We start from the raw sequence: 25,465 nt of genomic DNA on the forward strand, positions 1-25,465 counted from the left end.
CACCATTGTGTGGTCACAGTCATGTGATCAGACACACCATTGTGTGGTCACAGTCATGTGATCAGACACACCATTGTTTGGTCCACTTGCAATAAGAAGCAATAAGCAAGCTGTAATTGTCAACACATTTATTGATTAGTCTGTCACTAGTTTTATGCATGATCGTTTTCATTTCATGAGTTGTAACAATGTCTAAATAATACATACAGTATTCCAATGTAATCAGTTACCACATTGTACTCATTATTAACCTTTACATGTCAAACCAAGAAAGCAAAACTATGGATCCATGAAGTAAAATAATAATATACAATTCAGCAGACGCTTTTATCCAAAGAGACTTACAGTTACACTGCATAAAATATTGTTTTGTAAGTATGGGTGGTCCTAGGAATCTAACCATCCTCTACCAACTGAGCTACAAAGGACCTGAAGTCACTGGGAAGTCACCGTCTCAGAAGAGTACAAAAGTAGTGAGCCATGACTCTATTCAACATGACTCTATTCAACATGACTCTATTCAACATGACTCTATTGACTCTATTCAACATGACTCTATTCATCACGACTCTATTCAACATGACTCTATTGAACACGACTCTATTGACTCTATTCAACACGACTCTATTGACTCTATTCAACACGACTCTATTGACTCTATTCAACACGACTCTATTGACTCTATTCAACACGACTCTATTGACTATTCAACACGACTCTATTGACTATTCAACACGACTCTATTGACTATTCAACACGACTCTATTGACTCTATTCAACACGACTCTACTCATCACGACTATTCAACACGACTCTATTGACTCTATTCAACACGACTCTATTGACTCTACTCAACACAACTCTATTGACTCTATTCAACACGACTATTGACTCTACTCAACACGACTCTATTCAACACGACTCTATTGACTCTACTCAACACGACTCTATTGACTCTATTCAACACGACTCTACTCATCACGACTATTCAACACGACTCTATTGACTCTATTCAACACGACTCTATTGACTCTATTCAACACGACTATATTGACTCTACTCAACACAACTCTATTGACTCTATTCAACACGACTCTATTGACTCTACTCAACACGACTATTCAACACGACTCTATTGACTCTATTCTATTCAACATGACTCTATTCAACACGACTCTATTCTATTCAACACGACTCTATTCAACACGACTCTATTCTATTCAACATGACTCTATTCAACATGATATTTTGAGACAAGTTAAAGCAAAAGACAAGTAATCAAAATGTAGAACACAATAAAACAATATTTAGATAGTTGCAATCTGATCTAGGTAGATGTCTTAATCTATTAAATGTTTATTTTTGCAGGGAAGGCCCACTATGGCCAAAGTCTGTTTTTCAAAGGAAACCATACTTCACATAAATGCAGAGTACATTGTAAGGAACCAGTGATGAGAATTACAGAAAACAAAGGTGCATGAGATAACACAATACAAATTATATATAAAAAAAATAAAAGTACCTTTGACCTAGGACAAGTAATATTATCAATACCCTGAAAGGCACTAGTGGAATGGTTGAACATGAATACTGACATTACAGTATTTGCAGCCTCCCTCTGAATTCTTAATAGACATTGTTGTGTTGTTCCCAAGACAACCACTGGGTGGCATTGTTGTGTTGTTCCCAGGACAACCACTGGGTGGCATTGTTGTGTTGTTCCCAGGACAACCACTGGGTGGCATTGTTGTGTTGTTCCCAGGACAACCACTGGGTGGCATTGTTCCCAGGACAACCACTGGGTGGCATTGTTGCGTTGTTCCCAGGACAACCACTGGGTGGCATTGTGTTAGCTGTATTTGCAACAATCTCCTACGACATATCCATAGGCTCATCGGTCTTGAAAAGAGCCTCAATCAGGAAGACGTTTTTCTGTGCCTCTTCCTGAACTCTTTTCAAAACTGCCTGATTGTTGTCCTCCTCCAAACGGATGACAAAGTTCTGTAATATGGTGAGCAGAGGGAGGGCGTACTCTATCACACTCTGAGTGCTCTGAGTGAGTTTATCCTCATAGTCAAAGCCACCAGTATGCATGCCAAACACTCGACCAAGGTCATCGAAGACTGGAGAGCCAGAAGATCCATGGAAGAAGGAGGTGTTATAGGTCACAAAGTCGTCCTTGTTCTCCTGCATCACTTCCTCGTAGCGCTTTTTCTGTTTTTCAACATCATCATTTATTGTGAAGATTGCATGTCCATTTTCCCGTTTATATTTATTCGCAGCCTCCTCTCTTATCTCACTGCCAATGATGGAGGTGGGTTCCATTTGTTTCACCAGTCCACCTGGGTGTCCAATGAGGCAGGCCCCACCGCATGCTGGAACTGGGCCATATTCACGGAGGAGACCAGGAGGAACCTTCTTCTGTTGCTTCTTATTCTGAGGATCCATCTCCAGTATGGCATAGTCTATATAATGTTTTCCCTTATCTTCATATTGAAAGTCGATCAGCAGGGTTTTGGCTTTGAATACGTTCACATCGGATCCATTTGGATTTTCATAGTTGAACTTCACAGATACATCGACTAACAGCTGCATGTTTTTGCTTACATTTTCACCAAACAAATGTGCATTTGTTAGGACGAAGTTGTCAAACAGCACGAAGCCTGTCCCCTGAACACCCTGAACACCCTCAACAATCACCTGACAAACGGAGGCACCAAGTTCAATCAATTTCTTCACTCTGTGAACCTCTGAGAACTTCTGTCTGATTTTCCCGAATTCCTGCTTCATGAGATCCAACTCTTCAGGAAATGTCTTCTTTTGTCTGTCCTCCCTCCTACTTTCCATCTGCTTCACCAGATCATCAAACTGGTTGCGAAGGATCTTCACTATTTCACCATGGTCTGGAATGGGATTGCATTTCCGATTCTGCTTTGTTCTCGAAGAGGACTCCCCTACATCTGATGTTTCAGTTGTTAGCATCGATGGAGACATCTGTGTGCTGTCTCCTTCAGAGTTTACAATGGTTTTTATTGTGGAGTCAGATGTTCCCATCTTAGTTGCCGGTTTCTCCTTAAGTTTTGTCAGACAGATTTCAAAGTTTCGACCATTAAGTTTTTTTGCTATTTGCCCCATTGAAACCTTGCTTCCTGTTGATCGCTCAGAGAGCTGACATTTCTGTTCAAACACAATGTCAGAGAAGCGTCCATCATTTCGTAGAGCCTGCTTCACTTCCTGCTTCTGTTTTGCATAGACACATAGAGGTCCGTAGGACTGAAGTTGTATGTTTCTAAGTATTTGTTTTGTTTTGCTGTTTTTCCCTGCTCTTGTCTCAACAGAGAAAGTGACATAATTGTCTGTTTCCTCATCCGTGACCCCTGCAGTTTCATCTGTGGCATGTGTGACCATCTCAATAGTGAGAAGGTCATCCTCTTCGATCAGCCAACATGGAAAGTGCTTCACTATGTACCCCTTACAACTCTTGATGACAATGTCTTTCCCTTTCAGTGTCTTCTTGTCCATTTGGTTTAACCCCTTGAATGTGTCATTAGTTTCAAGTGCTCTCAATATTGTTCCAGGTTTGGTGCAGGTGATTTCCTCTTTGGTTATTTTATGAGTTGGGAAACTGAAGGAGAATGAGTGACAGTGTTTCGTTTCTGGATAAATCTGTAAAAGAAAATCGAATATTGAATGAAATGGTGAGCATAAAGTATTTTGAGATACTCTGCAGTATATTTTCATCATATTGAGAAACAGTATAAATATATACACACACGATAAGATCCCTCTGTCCTTGATGCTGATTATGTTTTTATTATGTGAACCATCAAAATCATGCTTAAATTAAAACTAAAATAACTTAACTTACATCGCTCTCAAGCGGCTCAGACTTCACCATGGCTGCCATTGGACCTGTAAAATGACCTGTGAAATTATTCAATATTATTATTATTAAGTCAATTGGTTGATAAGAGGGTCATTCCATCAATAGTGCTTTTGGGTAATTTGGTTTAAAACAACTATTTATGTCACCTAATTGTAACATTGTCATAAAGAGCACGTTCAACTTCCTAAAAAAAACATGTTTTCCCTTCTCTAGAGGTTCAAAGTAGACTCAGTGAAATGACGAGCAACAAGCAGCTGACTAGGTATCCCCTTTCCTCTTCCCCAGCTCACCTGTTGACTAGGTATCTCCTTTCTCCTTCCCCAGCTCACCTACTGACTAGGTATCCCCTTTCCCCTTCCCCAGCTCACCTGTTGACTAGGTATCCCCTTTCCCCTTCCCCAGCTCACCTGTTGACTAGGTATCCCCTTTCCCCTTCCCCAGCTCACCTGCTGACTAGGTATTCCCTTTCCCCTTCCCCAGCTCACCTGCTGACTAGGTATCTCCTTTCCCCTTCCCCAGCTCACCTAGTGACTAGGTATCCCCTTTCCCCTTCCCCAGCTCACCTGTTGACTAGGTATCCCCTTTCCCCTTCCCCAGCTCACCTACTGACTAGGTATCCCCTTTCCCCTTCCCCAGCTCACCTGCTGACTAGGTATCTCCTTTCCCCTTCCCCAGCTCACCTGTTGACTAGGTATCCCCTTTCCCCTTCCCCAGCTCACCTGTTGACTAGGTATCTCCTTTCCCCTTCCCCAGCTCACCAGCTGACTAGGTATCCCCTTTCCCCTTCCCCAGCTGACTAGGTATCCCCCTTCCCCTTCCCCAGCTCACCTACTGACTAGGTATTCCCTTTCCCCTTCCCCAGCTCACCTGTTGACTAGGTATCCCCTTTCCCCTTCCCCAGCTCACCTGCTGACTAGGTATCCCCTTTCCCCTTCCCCAGGTCAGCAGCTTTTACACTATAACTATTAGATGTTAAATGTTTCTTTTGAAACATTTTTTATAAAAGAATAGTTTCTCCATATTAAAATGAGAGTTCAGTTCAAGTACGTAACAGGGTCGGATCTTGAAATGAGGGACAAATGTAAATTCATCACTAATCAAGTTGTATACTTTCAAAAATGACTGTCGAAGCAACCAAATAACTAGGCTTTACAATGATGATCAAAACGTGGCGTAATGTTATGGCAACCACGTCTAAACCAGAAACTGTTGGTGATCACTGCATATATAGGGTGCTGTATAAAATTGGATTGATTAACTTGTGTTATTACCTCCATACTATTGTGTAACAACACAGGGTGTGTTCGTAAATTCAATCTGGAGTGCCAGAGTGCGCGCTGGGTGTTTGTAAATTCAGAGCGTTGTCAGATTGTCCGGTCATAAATTCAGAGCGTTGTCAGATTGTCCGGTCATAAATTCAGAGCGTTTCGCTCTCAGAGGGTTCAGAGATCTCACTGGACGCTCTGGCCGTGGAGTAGGGTTGATCCGGCTTCACAACGGCAGTCAAGCACCCGCTAACAGGCTTGCTAGCTACTTCCAGAGACAAATGAGAGAACACATCACTCGGATCATTTTACTCACCCTTGCAGAGCAGGTTAGGCTGTTTTCATGTTGTCTAGAGCGTAGGTGACTAACTGTGCTGCTGGTGTAACCAACTTCACATAACCCCCGAGAAGAAAGGCACATGGACAACCACACTTCAGGTTGACTTGGTTTTTATCTGCAGTAAAATATATAAAACAGTGATGACAGGCATTGACAGGATGGTCACAGCCACATGTTCAGTACTCTCAGAATATCTCTCTCAGACTCAATCCACAAAGTGATCGTATAGTATACATGCGTTGTGTTTAGAAAATAACAAAAATACAGAAAAGCATACCTGCAGTAAAAGATATAAAACAGTGATGACAGGACGGTCACAGCCACACGTTCACTGGTTAGGTAGGACACAATATATATTTTAGATAGGAGCAACAGTAATGTGAAGTGACATTAATCCATAAATACAGAGCACAAGTACAAACTTTTTTATATAAACCTTTTTTTAAGGTAGTAAGAAAATAAACATTCACTTAATATTTCAATAAATCACCTGCTAGCAATAGCTAGCGAAACATTGTAACATTAGTGCAGTGACAGACGGTGTTAGTTAGCTCGTCATTAACATGGCTAGCTCAGCCAGCAAAAACTTGGTTAACTTACCGAAACATGTCTTAAATACATTAACGGCTAAATAAATATATACATAGTCACATTCGCTATTGACTTTATGATATATGAACCCGTTTTCCAAAGAGACTACTGTGTTATACAGTTTTTATATACAGAGGAAGAAGACACTAACAGGCTCTCAGAATATCTCTCTCAGACTGAGGAGCAGGTAGACCAACTTCCCAAATAGGGGAGAAGTACTCAAAACCCACTAGTTGTTCATTCAAAGAAAATAATACAAAAATGGTACGTCCGAAGACCTCTCGTATTGCCAACCTTACTACAATGGCAGCAAATAATTCTTATGAATATAACAACACATAATGAAAGGAAACTTTTATTTATAATCACCCCTTTTCCTGAAGTGAATGGTTTCACCCACAACTTTACCCGTGAACTGCGGCGTTCTTTGACGTCTACATTGCGCGCTAGGTTTCGTCACGCTGGCAACAATTTAATTACGCGCTCTTTTTTTGACGCCTTCTACTGACAACGGCCATTTTCAACGGGTGTTGAGAGTTCTTATTAAATTCAACAGTTATTCTGCTCTCTGACACACTCGGATGAGAGTGCTCTGAAATCGGAGTAGATAGCCAGAGTGAATTTACAAATGCACCGTTAGTGACATTCAGGGCTCTATTTTATCAAACCTAAAATCTGTAGTGGGCTTGTGATGTCTACTTCTTCCACCTTGGAGGGATCTGGCGCTCAATAGCAACTTGGGACAAGATCGGTTGTTTGATTTGTTCTTAGGAACAGGGTGCCATTGAAAGGAGTGATTACCGGGGGAGCTGTAAATGTGAAGGAGAACCAGTTGAGGGGGAAGATTCCCGGTGTGTGATACTCGTCGTTTGGTGCGATGTAGTCAGGGTGGAGTGAATGGTGAGACAGAAGAGTCAGTAGCTCTATTCGGACACGATTAGTTTTACTGGGCGAGGTCGGGTAATGTAATTAAAAACACCACATCTGTACTAATTTTTAGTCCCGTCCGTATCTGCCATGGCAGTAATTTTTACATGGCAGGAGAGTAACAATTCCAGCCAGAATAACCTACTAATTTTTGGCAAACTGCAAAGTCCTCTGATTTTTTTTACATTTTAGTCATTTAGCAGACGCTCTTATCCAGAGCGACTTACAGTAGAGTGCATACATTTTATTACATTTTACATACTGAGACAAGGATATCCCTACCGGCCAAACCCTCCCTAACCCGGACGACGCTATGCCAATTGTGCGTCGCCCCACGGACCTCCCGGTTGCGGCCGGCTGCGACAGAGCCTGGGCGTGAACCCAGAGACTCTGGTGGCGCAGCTAGCACTGCGATGCAGTGCTCTAGACCACTGCGCCACCCGGGAGGTAATACTAGTCCCATGCGAATCACCATCCTTGTGTTTTGAGAGAAATGTCTGAGTTTGACAGGTGTTTTGTTGCTCACGGTTTGAGCAAGAAAACAACTGATTCGATAAGTTGAACAAAGTGCTGGGCATGGCCTATATATTAAGGGCCTACATGTATCAACTTTTACAGTTATTGCTTTTGTTTACCTTATGTGCGAATGAATTGAATATCCAAATGCATCATTAAAAATATGCAACCCTTAATGCAACCCTTGCTGTTAATTGATCGCAATTCGACAGGTAGCCCAGTGGTCAAAGCGTTGGACTAGTAACCGAAAGGTTGCAAGATCGAACTCCCGAGCTGAGAAGGTAAAAATCTGTCATTATGAACCCACTGTTCCTAGGCCATCATTGAAAATAAGAATTTGTTCATGCCTAGTTAAATAAAGGTAATCAAAAAAACACAACTGAGCTAAACGTTTGGAAATTACAAGTTCACTTTAATTCATAGCCTGAAAACACATATTAGGTTCAAGTGCGCTGTTTAGCTCACGTCTGAAGGCTGGGGGGCGTCTACTGCGGATCACTAAAACATCCTAATGATTATTGTTTTTAAAACTTCCTCAATTAAAATAGTACGGCGACACTATACCAAATATGGTTTGGTATGGTTTAGAAACTTGGAGGTTTGGTATGGTTTAGAAACTTGGAGGTTTGGTATGGTTTAGAAACTTGGAGGTTTGGTATGGTTTAGAAACTTGGGAACTAAACTGGAGTTATCAGTGTAGACTGTTATCTAAGCTGGAGTTATCAGTGTAGGCTGTTATCTAAACTGGAGTTATCAGTGTAGGCTGTTATCTAAGCTGGCGTTATCAGTGTAGGCTGTTATCTAAACTGGAGTTATCAGTGTAGGCTGTTATCTAAACTGGAGTTATCAGTGTAGGCTGTTATCTAAACTGGAGTTATCAGTGTAGGCTGTTATCTAAGCTGGCGTTATCAGTGTAGGCTGTTATCTAAGCTGGAGTTATCAGTGTAGGCTGTTATCTAAACTGGAGTTATCAGTGTAGGCTGTTATCTAAACTGGAGTTATCAGTGTAGGCTGTTATCTAAACTGGAGTTATCAGTGTAGGCTGTTATCTAAACTGGAGTTATCAGTGTAGGCTGTTATCTAAACTGGAGTTATCAGTGTAGGCTGTTATCTAAACTGGAGTTATCAGTGTAGGCTGTTATCTAAACTGGAGTTATCAGTGGAGGCTGTTATCGCCCGGACTTGTTGGAATACATGTAATAAGAACAATGTGGACGGCAAAAATGTAAAACATATTTAGCAAATATGGGCAGGCAATGTAGGGTGACCAGACGTCCCCATTTTTGGTGGCCTGTCCCCGGTTGAAGCTGTACCCGGAAATGTACCCGTTTTTAACAGTGCATTAAAAACAGACTGCAAAGTGAAATATTATTTTACTTGGCAAGAAATACCGGGCAGCAGAGCCTACCGGTTGACATCTCAATCGAGTTGTGCTTGTTTTGTCCAGCAGAGGGGGCTGCTCGCTATAGCAGTTTCACAAAGCTACGACCGGTCATAATACAATGGGACTACTGAAAAAGCTCAGGCTTTCTGGGTCCTTGTCCTATAATTGGTTCAGCCTATGACTCTCATCTCCCCAAGATGTCAGAATTAGTGATAACAGGTGTAGGAACTGTGCCTACCTTGTTTCTGGTGCCGGCTCCTGTTTCACTGATTCAGAATCTCTAGTTCGACTGCAAATCGTGGTGAACCCTGCTCGCAGCACCAACTGTTAGCTTCTTATTATCAGAGTAAGAACTCGACGGACACTATGACAGCTTAAACCAAGTTTATTCTTCCCAAAGGATCGAACAGCTGAATCGACCAAAACATATTTACACAAGCACTGGTACACAAGTCCCGGAAGGTAAGCCCAAACAGGTTAGTATCTGTAGAGGGTCAGCCCTAGGGGGTAAGACCCGGGTGGAGTTGGTTCCCTGCTAAACCTGTAACCGGAGGAGAGCCTCCTCCATGGTTAGTAAAGGAGAAAGATAACATGATTCAAGTATATGAGCAGTAGCAATAAGGAGGGAGGTTGGTTTATGCCCTGTTGGGGCGGTGAACCGTGACAGATTATGTGGACATAGGACGACAAGTGTGAATCATTTCGGTAATATGTGTTGTCAACAACAGTGATATTTAACACGCAACACTGGAATAAGACATTAGGTCATCCGTATTCTCCAGTAATACATTTGCGGACGCTATAGTATTGGTTCTAATACAAGGTATTAAGTGACGTGCCCAATAATAGGCCCAAAAACCATAACTATTCCACGGAGAAGTGGGTAGCGCTACCTTGGAAAATAGTTGTTAGACGGTGTGTATTATAGACGGGAGTGAAGAAATCTAAAATACCCTGGACACCGTCGGGAGAGGTTAGGGAATAATAACTATTGATATGGCGACAGACGATTCTCTCTGTAAAGCAGAGCTAGAGGATTTTAATAAATCCATGAAGGTGCTGAAAGAAGTGCATGAGCATTCTACCAATTCGTCTCGATTATGGGAAAAATTGAGCAAACTAGATAAAATTGGGCAACATTTCACTGCTGACGTAGAATTCAGATCAAATAAAGAATTCATGGGGGAAATTATGACTTGGCACAATGACATAAAACCAGAATCAAAAGCTCAAAATACCAGTGTTTTGATGTCAGCATTCTATCAACAAAACATACAAACCGATAAACCAGGAATTAGTTGATGTACTCAGCTACAGAAAGACTGGGCACGGGGTGCATTAGAAACTAAAATAGGAAACGCCCGTGCTCAGGTCTGTTCAACGCTGATTCCACGCTTCAAGATTGGTATGATCACGTGGACTGGGATATGTTCCGGATAGCGTCGAACAACAACATTGATGTATATGCTGATTCGGTGATGTGCGTCGGTGGTGTTGTACCCATGGTGACTATTAAAACCTTCCCCAACCATAAACCGTGGATTGATGGCAGCATTCGCGCAAAACTGAAAGAGTGTACCACAGCTTTTAATCAGGGCAAGGCGACCGGAAACATGACCGAATACAAACAGTTTAGCTATTCCCACCGCAAGGAAAGTAGAGTCGCAATTCAAAAAAAAAGTAGAGTCGCAATTCAATGGCTCAGACACGCGAGGTATGTGGCAGGGTCTACAGTCAATCACGGACTACAAAAAGAAAACCAGCCCCGTCGCGGACCCCGATGTCTTGCTCCCAGACAAACTAAACCACTTCTTTGCTCGCTTTGAGGACAATACAGTGCCACCGACACGGCCCGCTACCAAAACCTGCGTGCTCTCCTTCACTGCAGCCAACGTGAGTAGAACATTTAAACGTGTTAACCCTCGCAAGGCTGCCGGCCCAGATGGCATCCCTAGCCGCGTCCTCAGAGCATGCGCAGACCAGCTGGCTGGTGGGTCTCGGCCCCACCCTGTGCAACTGGGTCCTGGACTTTCTGACGGGACGCCCCAAGGGCGTGAGGGTAGGAAACAACATCTCCACCCCGCTGATCCTCAACACTGGGGCCTCCACAAGGGTGCGTTCTCACCCCTCTCCTGTGTCGTCTGCAAACTTGATGATTGAGTTGGAGGCATGCATGGCCACGCAGTCATCCGGTTCATCCTTGGGAGCAATTTCCAAACGCCTGAAGGTACCACGTTCATCTGAACAAACAATAGTACGCAAGTATAAACACCATGGGACCACGCAGCCGTCATACCACTCAGAAAGAGACGCATTCTGTCTCCTAGAGATGATTGTACTTTGGTGCGAAAAGTGCAAATCAATCTCAGAACAACAGCAAAGGACCTTGTGAAGATGATGGAGGAAACAGGTACAAAAGTATCTATATCCACAGTAAACTGAGTCCTATATCGACATAACCTGAAATACCACTCAGCAAGGAAGAAGCCTCTGCTCCAAAACCACCATAAAAAAGCCAGACTATGGTTTGCAACTGCACATGGGGACAAAGATCGTGCTTTTTGGAGAAATGTCCTCTGGTCTGATGTAACAAAAATAGAATTGTTTGGCCATAATGACCATCGTTATGTTTGGAGGAAAAAGGGGGAGGCTTGCAAGCCGAAGAACACCATCCCAACCGTGAACCACGGGGGTGGCAGCATCATGTTGTTGGGGTGCTTTGCTGCAGGAGGGACTGGTGCACGTCACAAAATAGATAGCATCATGAGGTAGGAAAATTATGTGGATATATTGAAGCAATAATCATTCTCTCTAAAAATGTCAACGTCGGCATTGGCTCTTGGTATAGTTACCGATGTGCAAAACCGATGTCAAAGTTGACATGCATACCTGTATAACGCAGGTAGATGACGTAATGACGCCACGAAAAATACAGCGCTACACGTGCAACACAGCATTCCTAACCTGGCCCACAATGTCTGCTGTGTTGGTCTATTTTGAAGTTTCAAAGGAAGATAATAAAAAGGCACTATGCAACATTTGTGCTGCTATTATTTCCCGAGGGGAGAAAGTGAAATCTTTCAGTACCACAAACCTAATTACGTCACCCCCAGACGTTCAGTGACTACTTAGAACAAAAGCAGAAAAAACTAAGCTCAAACTTCCAACAACTAAACATGTTCAAGTGCAGCGGTCATTTGAAAGAGTAAGAATTTCAGCGAGACACCTCAAAGGCAGTGAGGCTCCCGTGTTACATACTGGGGATCTCGTCTAGCTCTCCACCAGGAACCTGCCGCCTGCTCTGTCGGAAGCTGAGCCCCTGGCGTGTGGGGCCATTCAATGTCCTCCAGAGGGTCAATGAGGTAACCTATCGTTTAGAACTCCCCACCAACTACCGGCTCTCACCCTGCTTTCATGTTTCCCTCCTCAGGCCAGTGGTTCCTGGTCCCCTGGCTGATGCCGTCCCCCACGACACCCCTCCGACCTCCCTTGGACATCAAGGGGACCCCCGCACTGTCATGCTTACTCCTGCTCCCTCCGGCGCTCGTCTAACCACCGGTCCTGGCAACCCACATTGCAATCACCTGGCAACCATCATTGCGCAGCACACCTGCTCCCCATCGTTAAGCACACCTGGACTTCAACACCACCCTTATTACTCTCCCTTCATATAGCCCTCAGTAGCTTCAACACCACCCTGATTACTCTCCCTTCATATAGCCCTCAGTAGCTTCAACACCACCCTGATTACTCTCCCTTCATATAGCCCTCAGTAGCTTCAACACCACCCTGATTACTCTCCCTTCATATAGCCCTCAGTAGCTTCAACACCACCCTGATTACTCTCCCTTCATATAGCCCTCAGTAGCTTCATCACCACCCTGATTACTCTCCCTTCATATAGCCCTCAGTAGCTTCATCACCACCCTGATTACTCTCCCTTCATATAGCCCTCAGTAGCTTCAACACCACCCTGATTACTCTCCCTTCATATAGCCCTCAGTAGCTTCAACACCACCCTGATTACTCTCCCTTCATATAGCCCTCAGTAGCTTCAACACCACCCTGATTACTCTCCCTTCATATAGCCCTCAGTAGCTTCAACACCACCCTGATTACTCTCCCTTCATATAGCCCTCAGTAGCTTCAACACCACCCTGATTACTCTCCCTTCATATAGCCCTCAGTAGCTTCAACACCACCCTGATTACTCTCCCTTCATATAGCCCTCAGTAGCTTCAACACCACCCTGATTACTCTCCCTTCATATAGCCCTCAGTAGCTTCAACACCACCCTGATTACTCTCCCTTCATATAGCCCTCAGTAGCTTCAACACCACCCTGATTACTCTCCCTTCATATAGCCCTCAGTAGCTTCAACACCACCCTGATTACTCTCCCTTCATATAGCCCTCAGTAGCTTCAACACCACCCTGATTACTCTCCCTTCATATAGCCCTCAGTAGCTTCAACACCACCCTGATTACTCTCCCTTCATATAGCCCTCAGTAGCTTCATCACCACCCTGATTACTCTCCCTTCATATAGCCCTCAGTAGCTTCAGTCATCAGGCAGTATTGGGTTAGGTTACATTCAGTACACTGCTCCTGTTTTGTATTTTCTTCTGCACCTGCTTCCTGACTCACTGCGTACACGTTACAGAATACGAGTTTCGGGGCTAAAACGATTAAAGATTAAAGCATTAAACCTCTCACTAAAAGCTTCACTCATACATAAGTTATACATAAACACAAAATGGTTCTCCAGTAGATTACTAAGAAAGGATCATCCTTTTTTCAAAAATTGCCTTTTTGCCTTTGTACAGATTTTAACTTCAAATATCCGACTAATTGAAAATGAAACTTTGTTTAAAATATCTCGGATTTACATACAGAATAATACAAAATGCTCTGAGACCAGGTTGGCTCCAATGGCCCGGACCATAATGACTGAAGGCAGCCACACCAACAACTATTTTTTTTTTTTACAAATGTTTTCAAACGTTGCGTCCTGCTGTAGGATGTTATAGGAGATTTAAGTCAAAACTCAAACAGGAAAATAACTGCCTAGAAAATAAACATGCTCTAGAACACATGGAGGTAGAATAATGTCATGTTTTATCTGAAAAGGTATTATAGAAGAGAAATGTAAATATAATGAAACGTACAAAAAGACAACTTGCTTTTAGTGTGATTTTATTGCAAACTGATTGTAATTCTTAAGGATATTCCCATTGAGAAGAATGCATTGTACACTTGTAGGCAGTGTGACAACAGATACAGAACTTTATAACTACATAACCACCCTGTTTAATTTGTTAGGAAAGACAACATCGATGAGGTAAACCAGTATCAGTCTCTATAGTCAAATCCAGATTTAATGCATATGAGTATATTCTTTAAGCCCCTGGTGTTGATGCACCGGGGGCTTTTTACTGAATAATGGAAGGAACATAATTTTGAAATATATACAGTTTATATATTTCTATATACATATATATATATATATATATATATAGATCTGATATATATATACAGTATATATATATAGATCTGATATATATACAGTATATATATATATATATATATCTGGAGTCTCTAAGACAGTATGAAGTACTCTCTCTGACTGATTAGTTCGGCCAGATTTTCCCTGATTTCCCTGAAATGCTCTCGCACCTGTATAATTTGACGATATTTTAAAATATCATCATACAATGCTTTTAGTATTACTGTTGGATGAGGCCAAAGGTTTGGAGGATATAGGTGGTGGTAAAATGTTCCACTAAAAAGAGCTTGACCAATGTCTTCATCCATAATATCGTACGAGATAGGGCCTGGAACGTATTGAAAGTCATATTTTACAACAATAGTCTTAGATTTAGATTCATTGTACTTAAGGAGCAGCTGCTCCAGGTTTTTCTGGTAGATTGAGACGGCTGCTAGCGCTTGGTGGCTGTCAACCCCCTCCTCCAGTCGAGCTAGGTGAATCAGCAACTGGACATGGAAGGCTGCTCCGTTGACCCAGATCTTGAGTGAACGAGTCTTCATGTGGCCATCTAGCATGGAGTTCTTCAGAGTTGTCAACGCAAAACTAAGTCTGCGCTCCGCATTCACGATGTCGCTCTTCATCTTAGCCTCATTATTTATGTTCATCGTACATCTCTTGAGGGCTTCCTCCATTTCATTGTACACCGTGGACGCCTTCTCTTCTGCAAATACACGGCGCAGAATGTCTGTGCTGTCCTCTTCTGGGTTCAGGGTCTCGATGGAAGCCGTGACGATGTCTATCACTATAGATATGATTAAAGCCCCGAAGCCTGATGCTTTTGGTATACGGGTGAGTCCCCCTAAGTTTGTCACTAGGCTCTTAGTCCAGATTGGTTCGTAGCTGCCTACTTCCTGTTTTCGTCCATTGTACTGCTTGTTCAGATTATCCAGGGCGTTCGGGGTAAAGAATGTCTGGAAAGTGTGGTCGATTCCCAAATCCCAGGGATTGGTGTTGAAAATATGTGTGACTGCTGTAGATGCTGTGTTTGTTGATGAGTTTCCCATTGTTTCTAAGTTTCTGAAAATAGTTTTTAAGAAGTCACCTCTAAATTAGGCTACTGTGTGCTCTTCTTGATGTTGTTAGGAGAATGTGACTGTGGAAGAATGGCTGTTGCTGTCTCTTTATAGTGCTTTTTCTAAATGTAATAAAAAGTAAATACATGTAAATATGATGTTTGAACAGGGCTGGACTTTGCAGGGTTTTTACTGGAAACCCTGTGGGTAAACATGGTGGGGCCATTGACCTCTAAATGCCTGCTTATGTCCGTAAATGTGGCCCCGGTGCGTTTACCGACAGGGTAAACACGCACACACATACGCACACACAAACACAAGTGCTGTCTCCTAGGCTGCGTGCCGCCCCCAAGAGCAGAACCAATCACATCCCAAGAACTATGTTTATTTCCCCCCATCGAGCCACATTCAAACAGAGCAGGACAGACAGGTTCCAATGCAAGTCCCTATTCAGTTCATCTCCAGCGGTTTAGACTTGCTGGATGACTTGAAAATAGCTTTTTGTCCACACTTTGGGCTTTGTGTAGAAAGAAAGGTACATATGAAGAAAAGAACCCCATACCTACTGTGGAATATGGTAGTGGATCTTTGATGTTATGCGTCTATTTATCTTCTAGGGCCCTTGTCAAGGTCAACGGCATCATGAACTTTTCCCGGTACCCGTACATTTTTGCCAAAAACCTGGTTGCCTTGGCCACAAGTGGATCTTCCAGCAAGGAAATAACACCAAGCACACATCAAAGTCAACATTGTGCAATGGCCATTTCAGTGTCTGGACTTGAACCTCCATGAAATCCTGTTGGTTTGAATTAAAGGGGGCGGTCCATAAGTGCAGACAAAGAATATCAAGGATCTAGAAATGTTCTGTATGGAGGAATGAGATCCCTCTCAATGTGTTCTCCCATCTCATTACCATGTTCTGTGAATAAGGAGGATTAGTGTGAGAATGGGCGACGAGTGTGTGTGTGTGTGTGTGTGTGTGTGTGTGTGTGTGTAGGGGGCATTTATACAGCACCCTATATATGCAGTGATAATAGTCTCTGGTTTAGACAGGACCTTTCCAGAAGTTGAGGCATGGTTTAGACAGGACCTTTCCAGAAGTTGAGGCATGGTTTAGACAGGACCTTTCCAGAAGTTGAGGCATGGTTTAGACAGGACCTTTCCAGAAGTTGAGGCATGGTTTAGACAGGACCTTTCCAGAAGTTGAGGCATGGTTTAGACAGGACCTTTCCAGAAGTTGAGGGTGGGGCAGGTATGTTACCTCACTGCATGGGGGGGGCATTTATACAGCACCCTATATATGCAGTGATCACCAACAGTGTCTGGTTTAGACGTGGTTGCCATAGCAGTAAGCTACTACACCATCACAACTGATTTTTCTAGTTGGATTCATTCAACCAAAGCTTAGCTGGTCATTGAGTGCCATTGGATCTGGCTTGTTCTTGTGAACCACCAGTGGGGTGTCTGTTGAACTGAATTCTCATGGTGAAACTATTCCTTTATAAATAATTTTTTCAAAAGAAACATTAAACATCTAATAGTTATAGTGTAAAAGCAGCTGAGCTGGGGAAGGAGAAAGGAGATACCTAGTCAGCAGGTGAGCTGGGAAAGGGGAAAGGGGATACCTAGTCAACAGGTGAGCTGGGGAAGGGGAAAGGGGATACCTAGTCAGCAGGTGAGCTGGGAAAGGGGAAAGGGGATACCTAGTCAACAGGTGAGCTGGGAAAGGGGAAAGGAGATACCTAGTCAGTAGGTGAGCTGGGGAAGGGGAAAGGGGATTCCTAGTCAACAGGTGAGCTGGGGAAGGGGAAAGGGGATTCCTAGTCAGCAGGTGAGCTGGGGAAGAGGAAAGGGGATTCCTAGTCAGCAGGTGAGCTGGGGAAGGAGAAAGGGGATTCCTAGTCAACAGGTGAGCTGGAGAAGGGGAAAGGGGATACCTAGTCAGCTGCTCGTTGCTCGTCATTTCACTGAGTCTACCTTTAACCTCTTGAGATGGGAAAACATGTTTTTTTAATGAAGTTGAACGTGCTCTTTATGACAATGTTACAATTAGGTGACATAAATAGTTGTATTAAACTAAATTACCCAAAAGGAACTGTTGAAGAAATGACCCTCTTATCAACCAATGGACTTCATAATAATGATATGGTGAATGAGTTTATCAGGAAGTGCATAGGAGATGTTGTACCCAATGTGACTATTAAAACCTACCCCAACCAGAAACCATGGATAGATGGGAGCATTTGCGCAAAACTGAAAGCGCGAACCACCGCATTTAACCAGGTCAAGAAGACTGGGAATATGGAAGAATACACACATTGCTCTTATTCCCTCCGCAAAGCAATCAAGCAGACTAAACGTCGGTACAAAGTTGAGACTCAGTTGAAAGGCTCAGACACGAGATGTATGTAGCAGGTGTTGGGGTAGGTTCCTTGTTCCTTGTCAATCATTGGCTTATTGGTGAAATCAGCAATCAGACAATATCTTCTTTAACTAAATCAATTAAACCTTTATTAATGCAATTGCAGACAGAAGTTGACAACAGAAACACAGCACGTATGTTTCAGAGTAAGTTCTGCAAAATAAAAAAAGGTCAAAGTTGCTTTAATATGCTTGCGGTCGAACCCCTAGTGATGTAACTGCCTACGTCAACACCTTCTACTCATGAGACCAAGCCCATGCATATACAGTTATACAAACTTGCAGGAGAGAACAATAGTTCCAGTGTTTTCTAAGGGCTCGGCAGTAATTTTTCATTCCCGTGTGGTTTAAAGTGGTATGTCTGACTTGTCTCTTATCTCTTCACTTATCTCTTCACCTGCAGGATTCTGTGTCTATGTATCTCTTTTAGCCTTGAGGCGCTTTCTCACAGACACCCTGTTTTGACTGAAATAACTCACACATCTTTCAGACCGTTTCTTATAAGAAGCAGAGACTAGAAAAGAACTGTGGAACAGTATTAAACATTATAATGAATATATATATATTGCTAATCTGTGGTCCAGGACCCTATAAATGTTGTGGGGGAGGGTCTTATAACCCCGCCCCTTCTATTAATACAACATCAGCATAATCAATTATTATAATACATCAATCATTTGGTGCAGCCCCTATCATGACCCCAACGTGAACCCCATCACAGGGTCTACAGACAACCACGGACTATAAAGGGAAAACCAGCCACCAGGACACCGACGTCTTGCTTCCGGACAGGCTGAACACCTTCTGAGCTCGCTTTGAGGATAATACAGTGCCACCGACGAGGTCCGCTATCAAGGACTGTGCCACCGACGAGGTCCGCTATCAAGGACTGTGGGCTCTCCTTCTCCGTGGCCGATGTGAGTAAGACATTTAAGCGTATTAACCCTCGCAAGGCTGCCGTGCCAGACGGTATCCCTAGCCGCGTCCTCAGAGCAAGCGCAGACCAGCTGGCTGGTGTGTTTACAGATATATTCAATCTCTCCCTATCCCAGTCTGCTGTCCCCACATGCTTCAAAATGGCCACCATTGTCCCTGTACCTAAGAAAGCAAAGGTAATTGAACTAAATGACTATCGCTCCGTAGCACTCACCTCTGTCATTGTGAAGTGCTTTGAGAGACTAGTCAAGGATCATGTCACCTCCACCTTACCTGTCACCCTAGACCCACAACTGCATCTTGCCATCTTTATGTAATACATGTATCACTAGCCGCTTTAAACTATGCCACTTTATGTTTATATACCCTACATTACTCATCTCATATGTATATACTGTACTCTATACCATCTACTGCATCTTGCCTATGCCGTTCTGTACTATCACTCATTCATACATCTTTAGGTACATATTCTTTATCCCTTTACACTTGTGTGTATAAGGTAGTAGTTGTGGAATTGTTAGGTTAGATTACTCGTTGGTTATTACTGCATTGTCGGAACTAGAAGCACAAGCATTTCGCTACACTCGCACTAACATCTGCTAACCATGTGTATGTGACAAATACAATTTGATTTGATTTGAATTTGCTTACTGCCCCAATAGAACCACAGATGATGCAATCGCTGCCACACTGCACTGCCGTATCCCATCTGGACAAGAGGAATACCTATGTAAGAATGCTGTTCATCGACTACAGCTCAGCATTCAACACCATAGTACCCTCCAAGCTCATCATCAAGCTGTTCAACTGGGTCCTGGACATCCTGACGGGTCGCCCCCAGGTGGTGAAGGTAGGAAACAACATCCCCTCCTGTACTCCCTGTTCACCCATGACTGCGTGGCCAAGCACGCCTCCAACTCAATCATCAAGTTTGCAGATGACACAACAGTAGTAGGCTTGATTACCAACAACGATGAGACAGCCTACAGGGAGGTGAGGGCTCTGGGAGTGTGGTGACAGGAAAATAACCTCTCACTCAACGTCAACAAAACTAAGGAGATGATCGTGGACTTCAGGAAACAGCAACACCTCTAAATTAGGCTACTGTGTGCTCTTCTTGATGTTGTTAGGAGAATGTGACTGTGGAAGAATGGCTGGTGCTGTCTCTCTATGTTGCTTTTCTAAATGTAATAAAAAGTAAATACATGTAAATATGATGTTTGAACAGGGCTGGACTTTGCAGGGTTTTTACTGGAAACCCTGTGGGTAAACATGGTGGAGATACCATGTACTTTTCTGCTTATTTATCACTTCACTGAAAGTATTGATTATGTAATAGACATGTACCACTGTCTCACCCTACACTGTTTAGTGCCAAAGAAAGGGTTTCCTCCTCTGCTGTAGTTGAGGGCTAAATCACCATAAGAGATATTTCTATATAAATCACAAGCTCTACAGCCAGGACATTAGATCAAATACAGGATGACAATATTACTCTGTCGACTCTAAATGGATTCATGTTATTTCTCTTCTCAAGTTCCATGGTCGGGTTCCGGTTAAATGAGATACAATAAAACTTTGTGGCTTTCGTTATGTTTTTTGCCCTCAGAATGCCCTGTATCCTTTGAAATGATCCAATCTCCTGATAATGGAGGCTAGGTTTTCAGAACCAGAAAATGTTTAAATAATACATGTACACAGTCATGTGATCAGACACACCATTGTGTGGTCACAGTCATGTGATCAGACACAGCATTGTGTGGTCACAGTCATGTGATCAGACACACCATTGTGTGGTCACAGTCATGTGATCAGACACACCATTGTGTGGTCACAGTCTTGTGATCAGACACACCATTGTGTGGTCACAGTCTTGTGATCAGACACAGCATTGTGTGGTCACAGTCATGTGATCAGACACACCATTGTGTGGTCACAGTCATGTGATCAGACACACCATTGTGTGGTCCACTTGCAGTAAGAAGCAATGAGAAAGCTGTAATTGTCACATTTATTTATTAGTCACTAGTTTTATACATGTTATCTTTTTCATTTAATGAGTTATAACAATTTCAACATGATACATAATTCCAAAGTAATGACAATTACAACCTTATACAAGGAAATGATGAAGACATTCTCAGAAGAGTACAAAAGTATTGTTGAAACCAACATTGAAAAAGTATTGAGCTATTATCTTTAACAAAATGTGTGACAAGTGAAACCAAAGACAAGTGATCAAAATTCAAAGTAACAAAAACGTAGAACACAATAGTACATGTTTTGAATGATATGTTGACAGTTGTATCTACAAAGTTCTATTGAACCTTTATTTTATCAGGAAGTCCCAAAGTCTCATAGAAATGCAGAAAATACAAAGGATATCATAAGGAACCAGACAATTACAGCAAACAGCCGTGTGTGTTACGTGTGTTGTGTGTGTGTTACGTGTGTTGTGTGTGTTACGTGTGTTACGTGTGTTGTGTGTGTGTGTTACGTGTGTTATGTGTGTTGTGTGTGTGTTACGTGTGTTGTGTGTGTTATGTGTGTTATGTGTGTTGTGTGTGTGTTATGTGTGTTATGTGTGTTGTGTGTGTTACGTGTGTTGTGTGTGTTACGTGTGTTGTGTGTGTTACGTGTGTTGTGTGTGTTGTGTGTGTTACGTGTGTTGTGTGTGTTGTGTGTGTTACGTGTGTTGTGTGTGTTGTGTGTGTTACGTGTGTTACGTGTGTTGTGTGTGTTGTGTGTGTTACGTGTGTTGTGTGTGTTGTGTGTGTGTTACGTGTGTTGTGTGTGTGTGTGTGTTGTGTGTTGTGTGTGTGTTGTGTGTGTTACGTGTTTTGTGTGTGTTGTGTGTGTGTGTTACGTGTGTTGTGTGTGTGTTACGTGTGTTGTGTGTGTGTTGTGTGTGTTACGTGTGTTGTGTGTGTTACGTGTGTTGTGTGTGTTGTGTGTGTTGTGTGTGTTACGTGTGTTGTGTGTGTTGTGTGTGTGTGTTACGTGTGTTGTGTGTGTTGTGTGTGTGTGTTACGTGTGTTATGTGTGTTGTGTGTCCACCTTGCAACCATTCACCGACATCTGACTGCCACTGTGGGTAGAGTTAAGTCACAGGGCCTTCATCTTTAAAAAAAACCTTTATCTAACTAGGCAAATCAGTTAAGAACAAAATCGTATTTACAACGACAGCCTACCCCGACGCTGGGCCAATCGTCATGCAGCCTGGATTCAAACCAGGTACTGCAGTGACGCCTCAAGCACTGAGATGCAGTGTCTTAGACCGCTGTGCCACTCAGGAGCCCAAATGATAGAATAACAAACGTTATACGGAGTTCCACACGGCTGTATGGGGTGGTCAGGTAGATATATAGAGGGCTGATGGTGAGGCAAGATGGGATACACACGGCTGTATGGGGTGGTCAGGTAGATATATAGAGGGCTGATGGTGAGGCAAGATGGGATACACACGACTGTATGGGGTGGTTATGTAGATATATAGAGGGCTGATGGTGAGGCAAGATGGGATACACACGACTGTATGGGGTGGTTATGTAGATATATAGAGGGCTGATGGTGAGGCAAGATGGGATACACACGACTGTATGGGGTGGTTATGTAGATATATAGAGGGCTGATGGTGAGGCAAGATGGGATACACACGGCTGTATGGGGTGGTTATGTAGATATATAGAGGGCTGATGGTGAGGCAAGCTGGTCTTCAAGAGAAAAAACATGTACCTTTGTCTGAGAACAGGTAATCTACCCTGAAATGCCTGAAAGACACTAAGGTTAGAGCAACATACATACAGACATACATCAGCATTTGAAAACAGTGGCCAGGTTAACAAGCATGGATTGCTGTCATACCTTGTCCATTACAAGGTAAAGAAACCAATGTGTCATTTTGTCATTTAGGTGGACTATCCTTAAATGGACATAGTTGTGTTCTTCCCAATACAATACTACTGGATGTATTTGCAACACAATCTCCTATTACTCAACCATACATCATCATCATCGGTCTGGGATAACTTGACAAGATCGTTTTCCAACATGAACTCTTTCAAAGCTTCATTTCCTGCTTTCTGAATCTTTTCCAGTACCTCCTTTTCTGAAATGATCCATGTTCTAAGATGTTTTTTCATTTTTAGATGGTTCTCATTTTTCTTAACTGTTTCCCAGACTGCTGTCAAGGCTGCACTGAATGAGGGCTTCCATTCCTCTAACAGGTGTCTGATAAAATGGTAAATTAAATCACGCGAATGGAGGCCTGTCAAGGCTTCTCTGGTGAACTTGGTCAGTATTTCAACATTGTTTCTGTTCATCATCTCGATCAGAAAGTTCTCCAGTATGGTGAAGAGAGGGATGGCATACTCAATCACACTCTTCACTCCTTCATCTTTGAAGGGAAACCCTCCAGTGTGCATGGATATCACCTGGCAGGACTCATCAAAGACTGGGGAGCCAGAAGCTCCATGGAAGAGAAAGGTGTCATAGGTCATTTCAGTGCTGTCTGGTTTCATGAGCATGTCATACTTCTCTCTATTCTCTTCTATGGATGTATTGATCAGCATATCCATTCTGTCATTTTTCCCAGTCTCTCTTCGGAAAGCCTCACCTCTTTTTTCTCTCTCAATAATGGTGGTGAAGTCCATTTGTTTCTCTCCTCCACCTGGGTGTCCAATGAGACAGACTCTACCTGTCTTTGGATCTGGGCTAGATCTACAGAGAAGACCGGTGGAGGTGTCAACGTCCTGAAGCTCTAGTACAGCAAAGTCCACATGTCGTCCACATTTGACATCAGTCAATTGAAAGTCAATGATCTCTGGTTTTACCTCAATCACCTTCACACCTGAACCATTGGGATTTTCTTTGTTGAATGTGGCAGTTACTTTGGCTAATATCTGGTAATTTCTATCAACATACGCGATTTTATCTTTAATAAACAAATGTGCATTTGTCAGAATGTAATGATCAAACAGCAAGAAGCCAGTGCCTTGCTTGACCCCCTCGACAATGATCATACAGACTGAGTCACTCAGTTCCATCAGCTTCTTAACTGTGTAGACTTCAGAGAACCCCTTGGTGCTCTTTCCAAATTCCCCCCTTAAATGACTTAGTACCCCAGAATATTTCTTCTTATAGTACCTCTTCTTCATCTGTTTCACAAAATCAGCAAACTGGTGGCGAAGAATCTTCAAAGTCTCAGCAGAATCTGGCACTGTGACTGAATGTTTCTGTTTTTTGGGGGGCTCCCCTGCAGCTGATGTTTCAATGCTTGTGTTAGACATGGGGAGTTGTATGGAGTTAGTCTCGTCTTCTTTCTGAAGGTTAGAGCCAGCTTGTGGAGGGGCAGTTGGAGCCTGTGTGGCGTTTCTCTCTTCCAGGATCATTTTGAAGGTTTGTTTATCCAGACAGTCAACTAGTACATTCATCTCAACATACCTCGGTTGATCTGATTCCGATTCAACGAGAGTGAAAGTTTGAATGAACACATTGTCATGGAAGCGTCCATCTCTTGTTAGTGCCGTCTCCACCGTCTTGAAATCAATGAAAATGACATTAATATGAATGCGCATACACTGCCTTGGGAGATTATTCAGACCCCTTGACTTTTTCTACATTTTGTTATGTTTCAGCCTTATTCTCAAATGTATTAAATAAAAAAGATCCTCAGCAATCTACACACAATACCCCATAATGATGAATCAAAAACGGGTGTAGAAATGATTTAAAATTTATTGAGAAAAAAACAACAGCAATACCTTATTTACATAAGTATTCAGACCCTTTGGTATGAGACTCAGAATTGAGACAGAATTGTGTCGAAGCACAGATCTGGGGAAGGGTACCAAAACATTTCTGCAGCATTGAAGGTCCCTAAGAACACAGTGGCCTCCATCATTCTTAAATGGAAGAAGTTTGGAACCACCAAGACTCTCCATAGTGCTGGCCGCCCGGCCAAACTGAGAAATCGGGGGAGAAGAGCCTTGGTCGGGGAGGTGACCAAGAACCCTATGGTCACTCTGACAGAGCTCTAGAGTTCCCCTGTGGAGATGGGAGAAGCTTCCAGAAGGACAACCATCTCTGCAGTACTCGACCAATCAGGCATTTATGGTAGAGTGGCCAGATGGAAGACACTCCTCAGTAAAAGGCACATGACAGCCAGCTTGGAGTTTGCCAAAAGGCACCTAAAAACTCTCAGACCATGAGAAAAAATATTATTTGGCCTGAATGCCAAACGTCACTTCTGGAGGAAACCTGGAACCATCCCTACGGTGAAGCACTGTGGTGGTGGCAGCATCATATTGTGGGGATGTTTTTCAGCGGCAGGGACTGGGAGACTAGTCAGGATCGAGGGAAAGATGAACGGAGCAAAGTACAGAGAGATCCTTAATGAAAACATGCTCCAGAGCGCTCAGCCCCTCAGACTGGGGTGAAGGTTCACCTTCCAACAGGACAACGACCCTAAGCACACAGCCAAGACAACGCAGGAGTGGCTTCGGGACAAGTCCCTGAATGTCCTTGAGTGGCACAGCCAGAGCCCGGACTTGAACCCAATCGAACATCACTGGAGAGACCTGAAAATAGCTGTGCAGCAACGCTCCCCATCCAACCTGACAGAGCTTGAGAGGCTCT

General features: G+C 43.1%; 2 protein-coding genes and 1 long non-coding RNA gene across 6 annotated transcripts in view; 1 reads left to right on the forward strand and 2 right to left on the reverse strand.

The window, feature by feature from the left end:
* Positions 1–25,465, forward strand: part of LOC139533549 (beta-2-microglobulin-like) — a 296,734-nt gene that overhangs the window by 222,472 nt on the left and 48,797 nt on the right. The gene's annotated exons all lie outside the window — the stretch shown is intronic.
* Positions 1–25,465, reverse strand: part of LOC139533552 (uncharacterized) — a 277,349-nt gene that overhangs the window by 199,023 nt on the left and 52,861 nt on the right. The window lies entirely within an intron of this gene.
* Positions 114–25,465, reverse strand: part of LOC139533541 (serine protease FAM111A-like) — a 37,448-nt gene continuing 12,096 nt past the window's right edge. The window contains exons 1-5 of one of the 3 annotated variants that reach the window (XM_071331666.1): positions 6,092–6,264; positions 5,769–5,822; positions 5,468–5,606; positions 3,869–3,924; positions 114–3,666 (exon numbers count right to left, since the gene is read on the reverse strand). In XM_071331666.1, the coding sequence (XP_071187767.1) occupies positions 1,873–3,666; positions 3,869–3,907 (1,833 nt within the window). In that variant the 5' untranslated portion in view covers positions 3,908–3,924; positions 5,468–5,606; positions 5,769–5,822; positions 6,092–6,264 and the 3' untranslated portion in view covers positions 114–1,872. Of the gene's footprint in view, positions 3,667–3,868; positions 3,925–5,467; positions 5,607–5,768; positions 5,823–6,091; positions 6,265–21,640; positions 24,367–25,465 lie in introns of those variants that run through there. The other 2 variants (XM_071331667.1, XM_071331668.1) reach the window with 2 other exon arrangements.

Source organism: Salvelinus alpinus, chromosome 11 (assembly GCF_045679555.1).
Source record: "Salvelinus alpinus chromosome 11, SLU_Salpinus.1, whole genome shotgun sequence".
NCBI classification, from domain to species: domain Eukaryota; kingdom Metazoa; phylum Chordata; class Actinopteri; order Salmoniformes; family Salmonidae; genus Salvelinus; species Salvelinus alpinus.